Source organism: Myotis lucifugus, unplaced genomic scaffold (assembly GCF_000147115.1).
Source record: "Myotis lucifugus unplaced genomic scaffold, Myoluc2.0 scaffold_157, whole genome shotgun sequence".
NCBI lineage: Eukaryota > Metazoa > Chordata > Mammalia > Chiroptera > Vespertilionidae > Myotis > Myotis lucifugus.
Genome location: NW_005871205.1, coordinates 1,844,208 through 1,858,500, shown reverse-complemented (window position 1 = coordinate 1,858,500; position 14,293 = coordinate 1,844,208). Strand labels below are relative to the sequence as shown.

Sequence of the window (14,293 nt, the reverse complement as noted above, 5' to 3'; positions counted from 1 at the left end):
GGCTGATTCGAAAGGTGTCAGTCATAGGACGGTGTCACCTTCATGCTTATTCATACAGGATCTGCCACACAGGGGACAGCTTGATCATGCCTAGAGGAAGAGAGGCAGCTTGTCAGGCGGTCCTCAGAGGACTGGGGCTGGGAGGCCCCGACACGTCCGAGATAGAGCCTCCCACTAGGAGCACCCGTTCCTCTGACTTTCCCTGCGCAGCCCCTGACACACTCAGTGTCCAGGCGCTGGCCCCCAATGGCCAGCTAACACCATTTTGCCTGGCAGCGAGCACTGGCACTCGGCTTTAAGGCCCCCCATCTCCCCCTCCTCAGACTCACCCGAGAACCCAGCACCAATGATGATGTTGTCGTACTTCGGGTGTCGATCAAGAATGAAGTGTTTGTCAGGGGTGTCCTAGAAAGAAACAGTCACACCTGTGTCCTTGGAGGACGGAGGGAGGAAGAACTAACTTCAGGCTCAGGAGGGAGAGGGTTAGGCTGGCTTCCTTTCCAGAAAGAATGGGAATGCGGCGCAGGAACGCTCTCTGCACGCCAGTGCCCCCTTTGGGTATGTCAGCCTTTCTCATTTGTCCATCTGCCTCTCTCCTCCACAGAGCCATGAACACAGTAGGTGCTCAGTTAATGCGCGCAAACGAACTTAGCCAAGATGCCTCAGGCCCTGGTGACATCTGTCTCTTCTCTTTGTCCCTAAGGCCCGGCTCGACTAGAACATCTTGCCAAAAAATCTTTTAGAGCCCTTCTGGGAGACATAGTGAAGGACTGCCAGGCGTAAGTCTAGTTTCCTAATGAAAAGGCATATGAATAACCTCTAATGGGCCCTCTCTGGTGGAGGTGAACCGAACCACAGAAATTAACTCATTTGTTTCAAGTCACATCCCATGTCAGGAGTCGAGGAGAGTCAAGCCTGAGCGGCGCCAGGCCAATCTGTCTCCTTCCCCTGCTCTCCGGGGCCGCCCGCCCCCTTACCGTGTACATGCAACGCTCCACCACGGCAGGCTCGGGCTCTAGGTCAGGTAAGTGGTCTCTGACAAAGCGGCTCAGGATCTGCACGTCCTGGATGTCTGAGAATGCTGCGGGGCAGTCCCGCTCCTCGGGATCCGCGTTGTTGCCGTGGTGATAGCAGACCTGGCTCCCAACCAGAGCAGGGTGAGTGAGCTGCGAGGGCCGACATTCCGCACACCCACCCAGCCCGGGGGACAGGCTTGTACACACAGTGCCCCCATCCATCATCCCAGCCTTCCCCAGTTCCTGACAAATGCTGCTTGCTGCCACGCTAGGTTGCCTAGTTGTTCATTCCCCGCCAACCCTCTGTTTGCAAAGGAAGGGCTCCCCTTGTGGGGCGCGGGGACAGCTGGGTGTCTTGCAATACAAGTCGTGAATAGTGAGTAGACGCCCGCTGCCGCCCACCGGGATCTGAGGGAGTCCGCTGGGAACCGAAGTGGCCCCGATTCTGTGTGGACCCCTCCTGGCCTCTCTCTGCCTTTCACTCACCTTCATCAGCCCTGGGTACTCTCCAGAGGGCAGCCCATAGATGTGGTGGGGAGCCAGGCTGAGGTCCAGGCCCAGGAAGCATGGAAAGGCCTGGGACACACCATAGCTTCCGGGAACCTTCTCTCGCCAGTAACACACATTGATCCGCAGGGTCTAGAAGCAGGGAGAGGAAGTGGGAGGTGAAAGGGGAAAGCCTTGGAACTCTAAAGACAACGCTGGGGTCTTACAGCCCTGCAATACAGCCCGGATGCCCCACTTCACTCATCTATCCCCTTTTAATCCAGTTCTCATGTCATTTGTGTGTTACCTTATATCATGATGCACAAAAATCTCTGAATCTCTCTCTTCTCCCACTCTTAGTCTTCTCCTATAACTAACAGCCTTCCTGCTTTCTCTCCAGGAGTTAACAATGCCTTCTATTTATGGAGTGCTTACAAGTGGCCAGACCATCTCCGAAGGGCTTTATGTATACCTTTTCATTTAATTCTCCAGCAGCCCTACCCCCCATTTTACAGGTTATACAACTGGAGGCTCAGTGAGGGAAACGAATTTGCCCAAAGTTGTCCACCAGTAAGTGGCCATCTGGCTCCAAAGTTTCTTCTCTTAAGCACCAACTCTCGGGCTTCCGAGTCCCTTACCTGGAGAGGCAGCTCAAGTCCCAGGGGACGGAGAAGCCTGTTGGTCCAAGGACCTGCCGTGATGACCAAGCTGTTGGCTTGGTAACTCTTACAGGTGGTTCTCACTATGATCGGTAGCCCTGGTTTTATCTCCATCACCTTCTGTCCATCACACACTTTGCCTCCTAGCTGTCGAATTGCATCCTGAGAGGACAGGACCAGAGAAGGGCAAATGGTTATATATGCAGTTCACCCTGGTGGACAAAGAGTCCTTTGCTTAGGGCAGAAAGGAGTGCAGATTCTAGACCTCCTCTCCCACATTGGCAAGACCTGGCAGGGTATATACAACTGCCCCGCCCAAAGGTCAAGACTAAAGCCAGCATGGCGAAGGCTCTCATCCAGTGGGGGAAGGCGGGTTGGGGCATGATTGATTGGGACCCAGGATGCCCAGATCAGGAGCTGCATTGCCCCTAATACTGCACAGTCTCACCTGAAGGATCCTGAGGGCCTTGGCTGCATAGAGAACTCCTCCAGACTCTTCCAAGAGTCCCATTTCTCCCTTGGCCAGACGAATGTTGGGGAAATGTTGCTTCAGTTCTTCAGATGAAAGACACTGGTGTTTCACCCCCCGCCTAGACAAAGTAGCCTGGGTTGCCTTTAATTCTTGATTCTCCTTTACTCCCAGCAGTAGTAGTCCAGTCTGCCTGGAGAGAGAGAGAGAGAGAGAGAGAGAGAGAGAGAGAGAGAGAGAGACCTGGGTGAAGGTTTGCGTCAGGGCCCTGGTCCATTCTCTCTCATTCTTCAACAAGGGTCCCAGGGCCAGGCATTAAGGAGAGTCCCAGCCTCCCATTAAAAAAAAAAAAAAAACCACAAACAAGTGAAGTTATCTCAACTCTGTTGCAAGAATCACAGTGTTACTGAGCTGGTTTCCAGGCCATTCCCAAGTCTGCCCTTGTCTCTCACTCCTATCGGTTTGCTTGTTTCTCCCTCATCCCTCTCAGGATATCCATTCTGACTTTGAGGGCAAAGATCCTAAGTCCTCTTTTATTTCCACACCTAGAAAGTGGTAGGTGTTCAATGAGTTTGATGTGATCTCTTCCCTTCCTCCCATCCCCTGACCCTATCTATTCACTGTTTTTCATCTTTACCCTTTACCTCCTCCCCCACCCCTGCTCTTTCTTTTCTCTGTCCCTTTTCTTGTCAGGTAATGTTTTGTCCCTTCCTTGTCTGTCTGTCTCTCTGTTCCTTCTTCGAGGCTGCGCATTTTGTGGAAAGGGTCCTACATTGGGAGGTCTGGCTCTGGGGCCAGTCCCAGCATCCCCTGTGACCTTGCTCTGGTTTCTCCAGGCCCCAGGTTCCTCCTCTGTGACAATGTCTATTGGACTATTGGTGGTTCCACATCAATGTGCACCATCGCCAACCCAGGGGCATGTGGAAATGTCATGGGCCTTTTTTTTTTTTTTTAGTTTCACAATGCCTGGGGGTTGCCATTCACGTTTAGTGGACAAGGACCAGGGATGCTAACCCTGCGATGCCCAGGAAGATCCCACCCAAATGCCAATGGCACCTTCATGCAGAAATGCCAGTCGATGGCCTCTTAAGGCCCCAGCAATTAATTTAGTGATTCTACAATGTTGTTTCTCCTTATACTTCCCTCTGTGCTTCCTACTCACTACGGGAGTAAAAGCGGTTTCTCTGTAATGCTTCTGTCTCTCGTCACAAGAAACCAGAGATCCCTTTTTTTTTTCTTTTGTGGAAACTGATCTAAACAATGGAAAGGTCACTTCGGCCCTGGGAACCATTCCTGTCATCGCTCTCAGTTTCAGCAGCCGTAGTGACTGGCATCAGCCTGGTACATCCTCCGGGTACCGCATATAAAGCTCGTAATAGCCTATAATGGAGTCTCATGGATATTACATGCTTCCAAATCCCACATTATCTGGTTGGGGGGATTAAAGAGAAGATTGGGAGGGGTTAGGAACACAGCGGGCCCCGGGGCTGGTGTCAGTACACAGAGCCACGCAGCGTGCCCAATTCATTTGCCATGGCCCCCGCCTACCCAGCGTTCACCGCTGGTGAGAAAGCAATAAGTACCTCTGCCTCTTCAAAGCTCAGCAGAGGAAGGATGCTAGAGAAATCCCCGCTAGCAGCAGACGGCCTTTTTCCTGTGGCCCCAAAAAAGAACCTCAGATAGGTGCTCAGCTAATGGAAACTTGCCTAGTAAACATCATGGTCAACAGGATAATTAAGAAGTCACCCAAGTGTATGTTCTTGAACCCTTTTTACCCGATGGGGTTGTAGCTGGGTAGAATTCTGGGAAAGACTTTGGCTTAACCCCTCCCTATAGCAGTCAGATCGCTGGCCTGGAAGTAGAACCCATAGCCTAACCCTGCCTGCAATGTATCAGCCTTGGTCCCTCATATGCTCTCAGATTTAGTTCCTTTCCCTTCCTCCCTCCTCCCTGCCTCCCTCCCTTCTTCCTTTTCTTTCTTCCTTCCCTCCTTCTCCCCTTCCTTCCTTGAAATAAGAACCCCTCTCACAGGAACGTACAGTACAGGGGAAATGAACGCAGGCCAAGACAACGGGCCGATCTGCTGAATTATGAAATGCTGAGTGACGTTCTCATTCCCAAGCCGTCCTGTGGCGGGTGAAGCGGGGGCGCCCCATCCTGAGGAGTAATCAGCGAGCCGGTTCTGCCGGCGAATGTAATTGTGCCGATCGTAATCATTTTGCTCCCGCTCTCTGCCCCTGTGGCATTTATTTCTTAGTCCAGATATTGATCTAACAGTGGGAACTTTTCCATCTGAATCGGTGATGCCGGACCCTCCCCTCGTCCGAAGATGCGTTTGGGAAATTCTCATTTTCCGTGGATCACGGCTGAGCTATTTGGCCTGAGGGAAACCGGTGCCCTGCCGGAGAAGCGCCTCGGATTGGAGAGAGATTTTTTTGACCATTATGAGCAAATCGGAAATAAATGTAAAACACTGCCTGGAAATGCAAAGGCCTGTCATTATGGGAGATAGGTGAGAGGCTCCTGTGGGAAATGCTTAGAGAATTGGAAGTCAGTCAATCAAAACCGGGATGGGAGAGTGGGCCTCTATTCCCGGTATGAAGATAGATGACTTCCATGGGCAGATTGAAAATCATTTAAGTGCTTATTTTTTTTAATGGCTTTTCTAGATCCCAATAAACAGACTGCTCATTCTGCATCAATTTCTCGCCCCCGTGCCCTGGGCCTCCCTCTCCTCTTTTTGGCTCTGACCTAGGCTACAAAATTTGGGGAGGCGTCACAGGAAAAAGAAATGCCCAGAAAATGACTGGTCAGGGCTGGCCTAGCAAGAAGGCACCCCGAGTGAGGCTGGGGGTTCAGGAAACCCTGGAAAGAGTGCAGCTCCCAACTCTTCGAATGTCCTCAGCTGAGTGCAAAGCATTTGGTATGAATCGCGCCTTCCTCCCAACCCCAGCTGGACCCGGCACGAGGAAGAGGTAATCAAAGATTCCTCCCAAGGCTCACATCAACTCGACGGCCCCACTAAAGCCACGGAGTTGGTGATTAGGGATTTCTCCCAGTTACTATAGCAGGACGGGAGGCAAGATGGAGTGGGGAGGAATTGGGGGGGAAGGGCAGACATCTCGCCCCACATCTGCCAAGTCCTAGCCCCGTCTCCAGCTTCCCCCTCTCTGGGTTAAAAGTACCAGGCAAGCCAGCTCTCAGAGTCACCTTGGGGAAGGGATTCAAGTAAGGACTGGGTGGTGGCTGCTGTCTTTGTTGGTGCTGGAGGAGCTCCTGGCGTTTCATCTTCTGCTCAGTGGGCCGAGGTGGAATCGGTTAACAAAGACCGCTCCAGGGAGGGGATGTGGCTGACAAGCCAGACACTTCGCAGACACAGGAAGCAGCAGCTGCGGAGGGGGCCACCAGGTTCTGCCAGCAGCTGTACTGCCTACGGCTGTGATCTTATCTGATATTGTCAGCTAAGCAGGGGCAGCCGGGGTCAGGAGCTAGATGGTAGGCCTCAAAGGGAAAAGGCGGGGCAGGGAAGAGAGGGGCCACAGAGCTGGGATTTGCTGTTGCTATCAACGTCCTGGCTGTACACATCACAACGATTCAGACCTTGTGATCTGACACGTGTCACAGTCTGTTTCCAGAATACATGCAAATATCCCGAGCTCACCCATGTTTAGTATGCCACTGTCACAGGAAGCGACAGAACAGAAGAAAAGGAATTGAGCAACCGCCTCACCTACCAACTCCTGAAGGTGTTATTTTTTTAAAATCATCATCAAATAGCATTAAGTAAATGCATCCATATCTATCAGTTAGATTATGATATTGTGCTAGTTCTTCCAGAAGGACCTGTTACTATATGATCCATCACGAAGATGATGGATCATTTAGAAAATCCGAATTAAGAACAACAGCTAAAGGAATTGGAATGGGAAGTATCTGTTCTGTGTCCTCTACTAAGTTAAAGAACCAAATAAATTAGTGTGCCTGAGTAAATTAGGTTAGCCATAGAAAGGACTTGTCAATAATAATAATACAGAACACCTAACACTCCATAGGACTTTTAAGGTTTTCAAAGCACATTCACTTTACTCTTCTTTTTTCATAATTGATGCTGTGAGACATCAGAACGGTCTTTTAAGGAGGGCTATGTATGTGTCTGTCTTTAAATGTACCATACATTAGCAGTCTTCTGATCTGGGATGATTTAGCAATAAACTTGTTTGGAGACAGGAGGTAGACAAAGTAACCAATTTGTGGTATCTTCTAAACCAGGGGGCCAGCAAACTATGACCCAGGGGCCAAGCCAGGCCTGACACTTGTTCTTGTCACAAGCCAAGATGGTTTTTGTATTTTTCAATGGTTGATAAAAAGCAAAATTTCATGACATGAAAATTATATGAAATTGTTGTGTCCATAAGGAAAGTTTTATTGGGACACAGCCATGCTCATTTGTTGCAACTATATTCTCTGTGGCTGCTTTCACACTGCAGTGGTAGAGTTGAGTAATGGGCAAAATTCAATAGCTGCAACAGAGACCATATGGCCTGCAAGACCTAAAATACTATTTGGCCATATACAGGAAAAGTTTTCCAAACCCTGCTCTAGACTATAAGAATTCTGTGATTTGCACTAATGGGTTTAGGCCCTGACTAGTCAGTAGCAACCCTCTAATGAGATTTAATGAGAATTAAATGAGTTAAAAAATATCAGGTAGTTTTAGAACAATTTGACTTTCTTACTATAAGCACTAAATATGTGATGATGATGATGCTTTGTCTAAGCCCTTTTCATACTTATCCTCACAACAGCCCCTGAAATAGATATTATTACTCCTACTTTACAGATGAGAAAACTGAGTCTCAAAGACATTAAACAATTTGCTCCAAACCACACAGCTAAAATGTGTCAGAGCTGATATCCAAAGTCCTGTCCTCCTGCCAAAGAAGATTATGAAAATATGAGCATCTCCTACCCAAGGGTGCCTTCCCCTCTCTCCCTTTCCAGCAGCCTTTCCCCTTGATGTTCTTGGCTGCTGCATCCCACCTGTCTCCTCCTGCCCTACTTCCTCCCTGGCTCAGTTGAGATAGGATGTGGCTAACCCAAAACAGGTGGGAGGAACTGCCATTTATTGAAAAGTGCTAGGCACTGTGCCAAGTATTTCACAAGTCTCGTTTAATCCTCACAAAACCCTGTGAGAAAACATGAGACACAGAGAGGTACAGAAACTTTCCCAAGGTCACATAGCCGGTAAGAGGTAGAGCACAAAGGCAAATTCAAGCCTTCTGACTCCAGACACTCTTCTTCTTTCTAAAAATATTTTTTTATTGATTTCAGAGAGGAAGGGAGAGGGAGAGAGAGAGAGAAACATCAATGATGAGAAAGAATCATTGATTGGCTGCCTCCTGCACGCCTCCTACTGGGGATCGAGCCCGCAACCGGGGCATGTGCCCTTGACTGGAGTCGAACCCAGGACCCTTCAGTCTGCAGGCTGACGTTCTATCCACTGAGCCAAACCGGCTAGGGCCAGACACTCTTCTAACGTCTCTTTTAGTCGCCTCCTTGTCTACTAGGAAGAAGTTTGCCCTCCAAGGCTCAGCATTTCTTTTAGCACAAGAGACTCAGCAGTATTCGCAGATGGCTGACAGACAGGGGTCCCTTTGCCAGGCCGCCCCTCAGCGGGACATGCTCCTTTATTTGGGTGCTGGGTGCATTAGCTGCCTCTGGAATCAATCTGTAATTAGCTGCCCTCGCTGTATTTGCATAATGGATTTCACTTTGTTCTTAAGTTAATGGTGTTTTTGCAACAGAACAGTAACCTCTTGGTTCCTGTCCATTAAAATAACTGCCACCCTGTAGGGTAGAGCTAGAGTTTTGTAGGAAGTTCAGTTAAGAGCCACAGAGATCAACCATAAAAATAAAAAAGAAGGGGGAAAAAAGAGCCACAGAGAAGATGGGAGCGGAGGTGGTTGGGTGGTTAACGTTCTCTGTGTATCACAGGCTTTCTTCCCCACGAGCGTGTGAAAGGTCAGTTAGGAGGGGGCCTTGAGGGTTGTCATGGGGGCAACAAGGAAAGAGCTGCAGGCTCACTCCCTGGCAAGCCATGGGGTCTGAGGAGCATCCCTACTTTGTTCCATGGGAGGAGGCGTTCAGAGAGAATAAAATGGATTTATAGGGGTCACTCTGGGAGTTGGGAGCTGCACCCAGCATGAAAAGTTATGATACTAGTAGGAAGATAAAGAATCAAGACAGCAGCCTCCTGTTCTATAACCATCCCTGCCCTAACAGAATCTCAGATGGCTTCAGGGAGATACAGACACGACCTCGACTAGCCTTGGACACATGGTCTGAACCAGCCCTGAAACTCAGACCCCGGCAGGAGCCATCTGGACCTGTGGGTGATCATGACGGTGAGCAGAATGCTTCCATGTAACTGGCACTCCCCTAGGCCCTGTGTCCCTCCATGGCATTTCAATGTGCACGGCACTGCTCCCTCACATCCTAGAAGCACCTCCAGGTGCCAGGCCCCATGATTCAAGGAATTCTTCAACCTGTATAATTGGGTTCCAGCTTCGTGCTCCAGCTGGGCCCATATCTGGTAGCACTCATCCATCATCTGGGTGTAAAACTCTTCAGGGTATGCCCTTCGGATTATCCGGCTCTGCCCGTGGGAGCTTCCTCGGGAGTGTGGTAGAAAGAACTGGAAGTGGAAAACAAGAGAGGCAACTGAAGCTGTTACTCCTTGCACTCCCCCGCCCCCCCCACGCCCACCTCCCACCCCCCTTTAAAAGCCAGCTCATCAAGTCAACCAGGAGCTGTCAATCAAGAGCACTTATTCTTTAAATATTTCCATACATTCTCCCTTTATGACCACGTTCCTGATCTGGCTGTCAGAACAGAAGTTCTTCGGCTTCCTTTTTTGCTAACATCATTCACATCCCCGAAGCCCCTTCGTTAGTGTGTCTTCAGTCATCCTGCTGCTCCCCCATCCTACTTAGAGGCACAGAGAAGCAGAATTAGAAAGGGCCTTTGAGATCATTCTAGTCTAGCCCCTCATTTCATGGACAAGGAAACGGATGCTGACTATTTCCCTGTGGCTTCGGATCACTCAGGACAAGGAAACCACTTGGGATTTAGCAAAAAATGGAGAGTTGCCTGCAAGGTTGAACCAAGAATCCCTCGGGCTTTGAGAAAAAATGACAGAGAAATACAAAAAGGTTTCCAGCCCTAGCCAGTTTTGCTCAGTGGATAGAGCATTGGCCTGCGGACTGAAGGGGCCCGGGTTGGATTCCAATCAAGGGCACATGCCTAGGTGGCAGGCCCAGTCCCCAGTAGGGGGTGTGCAGGAGGCAACTGATCGATGATTCTCTCTCATTATTGATGTTTCTATCTCTCTCTCTCCCTTCCTCTCTGAAATCTATTCCTCTCTCCCTTCCTCTCTGAAATTTCCAACCAATCCAGCTTATTACCCAGAAGAATCAACCAAACCAGGCAGAAGGGGAGGGGAGAAATCTTTGGCAGGTGAGCTGGGTGGACATGTCCTGGGAAGAGCCCTGTAGACAGGCATGCCCACCCACATGTGCATGGTCACAGTAGACAGCGCTGCCTGGGGTCACCTTTTCTATAAGGAAAACTAAGTCTTATTTCCTGTGCATCGGACAGGCGGCTGCTATTATCTGGAGGCGGCAGAAAAAACAGAAGCCCCCGCTGGGTGCCAGGGTGAGAGGCCAGGAATGTGCAGGGAAGAATCCTACCTCTGAGGCTGACAAATCAGCCTTGCCTCCAGACAAAATTAGCTTTACTTAAGGTTACCCAAAGCAGAACTGATTCTTTTTCTGGGCCAGATCAACCATTTTGGCACAGAAGAGAATGGATAGCAAGAAGGAAGAGGATAGGGCCTGGGACACTTCTTGATCAAGGGCAGGAACTGGGCAGGCGGGGGGCGAGGAGCGGGGGTAAAAGGAGAAAATACACCTAGAAACCTGACATGGGTCTTGGAGGGGGGGGGGGCGCGATGGACTTTCTTTGCATTGTGATGATGCACACCAGGCAGCTAAGCTACAGATGGCACAGAATTTGTGATGACCAGGCCCTTTGGCCTGGCCCCACAGCCTGCCAGCTCTGGGAACCTCTCTCTAGGGGAGAGACAGGGACAGTCCCTAAGGTCAGGAGCACAGAGGGGACACAGTACCTGCTCCAGCAGGAGAACGCGCTTCCCGTGCTTGGCCAGGTGGTATGCAGTGAAGCAGCCCTGGATGCCCGCCCCGATCACAATGGCATCGCAGAGGTCATTCTGAGCAGCCATGATGCCCACTTAGCCCCACAGCCACAGAGCCCACACACAAAGGAGAGGGCGAGCAAAGCGGGGCCCTGGGCTGAAGGAGGAGGAGTAGGGCAAAGTCCAGCCTGGCCAGCATTCCCACAATCCCCTGGGGCGGTGTCCTTCTCCCCTCCCCCAAAGCCTGGCACCGGGCTCGGCCTGGCCTCCCCTGCAGAGCAGAGCTGGGTAGTCTGATTTGTGAGGGTTAACCCAGCTCAGCTGCCAGCCTCACCCTTTCATCTCTCTAGCTTTCTATTCTTGGCTCAATTATTGTCATGCAAATGGGCTCCTTCCTTTGCCACCTTCCTGTCTCATTATGATCTTTGTCTCTGGGACCTCGGCCCTGGAATTTCAATGCCTCCTAGACCAAGCTGGGCACCAGGACTGCTGCCTCCCCCTGCTGGCTTTCCTCTCTTCAGCCTGGTTTCCTTTGAAGATTCTAGAGGGCCGAACTAAGAACTTGGCACTATGCCCAGGATAAGGTCCACCTCCCTGGGGGTGGTGAGGTCAGGGGCTAGGTGCTGGGGCCAATTGAGAGGGCAGCCTTGTGATTATAAAATTACTCTCAGCGTGTTTTACTTTCATTTTGTCTAAAAGGGGAAGAAGAAATGATCCTGAACAAATGGAAAGGACAGAGTGAGAGGAGCAGCCTTCTCCTGAGCCACAGGCAGGGGGCCAGGCACCAGCCCAGGGCATGGAGGGGCCCATGCAGCGCTCCCTCTGGGCTAGGCAGTGTGCTAAATAAGTTCTTCCACATGCATTTGGGACGGAGCCAGGATGGGTAGGGCCTAATTCTCATATGATTTGGCGGTCCTCTTTAAGAAGAGGAAAAGGAAAATGATGAATACAAAATTAGGTGCTAGGACTTGGAAGAAACCATGCAATTAAGGAGCCCCCTGGTTGACGTTTCATTAGCTTCACGGTGAAACTGCCTCCGCATGCATTGTCCTGCTTAATCCTTACAGCCCTAGGCGCAAGTATTTTTATCCCCACTTTTGGCAGGTTAAAGATGACCGAATTCTCTGTCACTCCTCCTATCACAGGCTCTGTGATTGCTTGGCCAATAGAATATGGCAGAAGTGACAATGGGACTCTTTCTGGCCCAGGCCTTCAGAGACTGGGAGCTCCCTCTTGTCTTGGAGCGCTCACTGCTGGAGTCCTGAGCTCCCATGTTAGAAGTGCAGCCGCCCTGTGGGAGGGGCCACGTGGCGAGGCCCTGAGACTACATGGAGAGCCAGACGTAAGAGTGAAGCCATCTTGGACCCCAGCCCAGCCCAGCCCAGCCACCACCTAAATACCACTGAGTGACCCAACGTATGCCTCATGGAGCAAAAGAATCACCCAACCAAGCCGAGTCTGAATTCCTGACCTGCAAAATCACAAGATGGGATAAATACGATCGTTGTTTTTAGCCATTATGTTTTGGGGTGATTGGTTATGCAGCCATGCCAAAATACCACTTTACAGCCAAAGACATCCAGGCTTACAGAGGTTGTAACTCACCCAATGCCACACACCTGCTAAACCCAGGCACTGAGGTGTGAACCCAGGTGTGCCTGCTCCAGAACCTTAACCACTGTGCTATAGTGGGGAATAGTCAGAACTTGTCATGATGATTCTAATTTGAACATTTTGCTGTTTCTCTCATGGCCATACTGTCAGTGGGAGAAAAAATGGACCGGGATATCCATGTGAACTCAGGGAGCTGCCAGTGAAAGGGTGAGGGCTATGCCCTCCATCTTACCCCGTATCCTCCATGTTGGGGTAGGAGCCATGTGCTCAGACCCCCCTTCTTCCCGGAAGCCCAGGCCTCTGCTGGCCACGCCCGAGATTTCTTTAAACTAACCAATGACAGTTGAGGGATGTGCGAGCCATAAGAATTACCGCATCCTATGTAACAAGACCCGGCTTGCGCCTGGCCAATCGGCAGGGCCCACAGTCCCCTCACTCCACCCCCTATTAAAACCCTGTTTTTTCTCACGGCGATCTCTCTCCCCCCTTCTTGCCGTTGGGTCAGAGAGGGCTGGGAGCCAGACCCGGGTCTGTACTAATAATAATAAAGGACTCTCTGCTTTTGCATCGGACTTGGCTGGCTCCCTGTTGGTCTGTGGGGATCTTGAAATCTGAGCATAACAGCCAGGCCTCTGTTCAGCGGCCGCCCCCAGCAAAGAATGCCCCTGAGTGACCTTGGCCACAAGCTGTCTTCTCAGCCCAGCCCTTGCTTTTCTAGGAATCTAGAAGCCCAGAGAGGAGGTGCCATATGACTGGATTTCTTTTTCCTTCTAAAAAAAAAATTACTCTAGAATCCATAAGTCATCTCAGCCCCACCTCACCCCAACCCACAAGGCACAGATAACATCCCCCTCCCAATTGGACAGCTCCCACAGGGTAAAAAATGGCAAGCATAACCGAGAAAAACGTACTATTTAAGTACATATAAAGGCTTGATATAAATATATAAGGTCAGCCCCCAGATTTCTCTTGATAAGATGTCAGAGGAGATAAACCGTTTACACACAAGGAAAAGCAGATAGTAAATCCTCGCATGGAAGTGTGCCCAGCCTCACTAGCAATGAAAGAAATGGAATTAAATAACTTCAAGGCACGATTATGTGCCCATTAAGTGAACAAAAATAAATAACAACGATAACATCTGACGGTGTCAGTGCTGTGGGGACGGAGAGGAGGGTGGCAACCCAGAGTGTCCGGGGACCGCGCAGAACGCTGGGGCAGTGTGCACGAACAGTGAAATCGTTTAAACCTTCTGACCTAGAAATCTGACTTGGGGAACTATACCCCGAGGAAATATCAAGGGGAGAAAAAAACATTTGTATGAAGACATTTACAGCTGTGCTCTTAGAGTAGAAAAGATTGGAAACAGCCGGCCACGGGGAATCGCTGAACAAACTCTGGCACGTGAACACAATGGAATACTATGTGGCGGTTCAAAATGACAGGCGCAAGGACGGTGGGCTCCGCAGAAATGTGTACGGTATATGAAATCACACTGAGGAGGAGAAGCAGGGTACAAACAGACACACAGATCACAACCCCTAGTCACGTGTGTGTGTGTGTGTGTGTGTGTGTGTGTGTGTGTTAGCAAAGATCTAAAGAGACTCTGGCGAGGTAATTGAGCTTAATGCTCATTAGTTTCCGTATTCTACAAAAATTGTGCTTCCATTGACAATTTGTGAAAGGAGGAGGAATCCCCCGGGGATGCAGATGCTTTAGATCTCCCCGGTCCCTGGTTCCGGGGTCGGGGCAAGTTCTTTCTTTGTTCTCACCTCCGTTTTGCCGGCTGCCCAGTAACATTTCTTATTGTTCGTCCTCCAGAAAAGCTACAAAGCCG

The 14,293-nt window shown here is 50.3% G+C and overlaps 1 protein-coding gene across 1 annotated transcript; it reads right to left on the bottom strand.

Moving 5' to 3' along the window:
- Positions 1–46: 46 nt before the first annotated feature.
- On the bottom strand, positions 47–10,929 carry PIPOX (pipecolic acid and sarcosine oxidase). The gene is made up of 8 exons (XM_006095541.3): positions 10,816–10,929; positions 9,176–9,324; positions 2,610–2,823; positions 2,141–2,323; positions 1,503–1,655; positions 978–1,136; positions 330–405; positions 47–90 (listed from the first exon to the last, which is right to left on the bottom strand). Exons 1-8 carry the CDS (start codon positions 10,927–10,929, stop codon positions 47–49), a joined length of 1,092 nt encoding a protein of 363 aa, XP_006095603.2.
- Positions 10,930–14,293: the final 3,364 nt, after the last annotated feature.

Coding starts and splice junctions, on each gene's coding strand:
- PIPOX (XM_006095541.3), bottom strand. CDS start 10,929: ATGGCTGCTCAGAATGACCTCTGCGATGCCATTGTGATCGGGGCGGGC. Junction 2,824..9,175: donor GCTGGAACCCAATTATACAG/GTTGAAGAATTC, acceptor CTCTCTCTCCAG/GCAGACTGGACTACTACTGC. Junction 2,324..2,609: donor AGGCCCTCAGGATCCTTCAG/GTGAGACTGTGC, acceptor CTGTCCTCTCAG/GATGCAATTCGACAGCTAGG.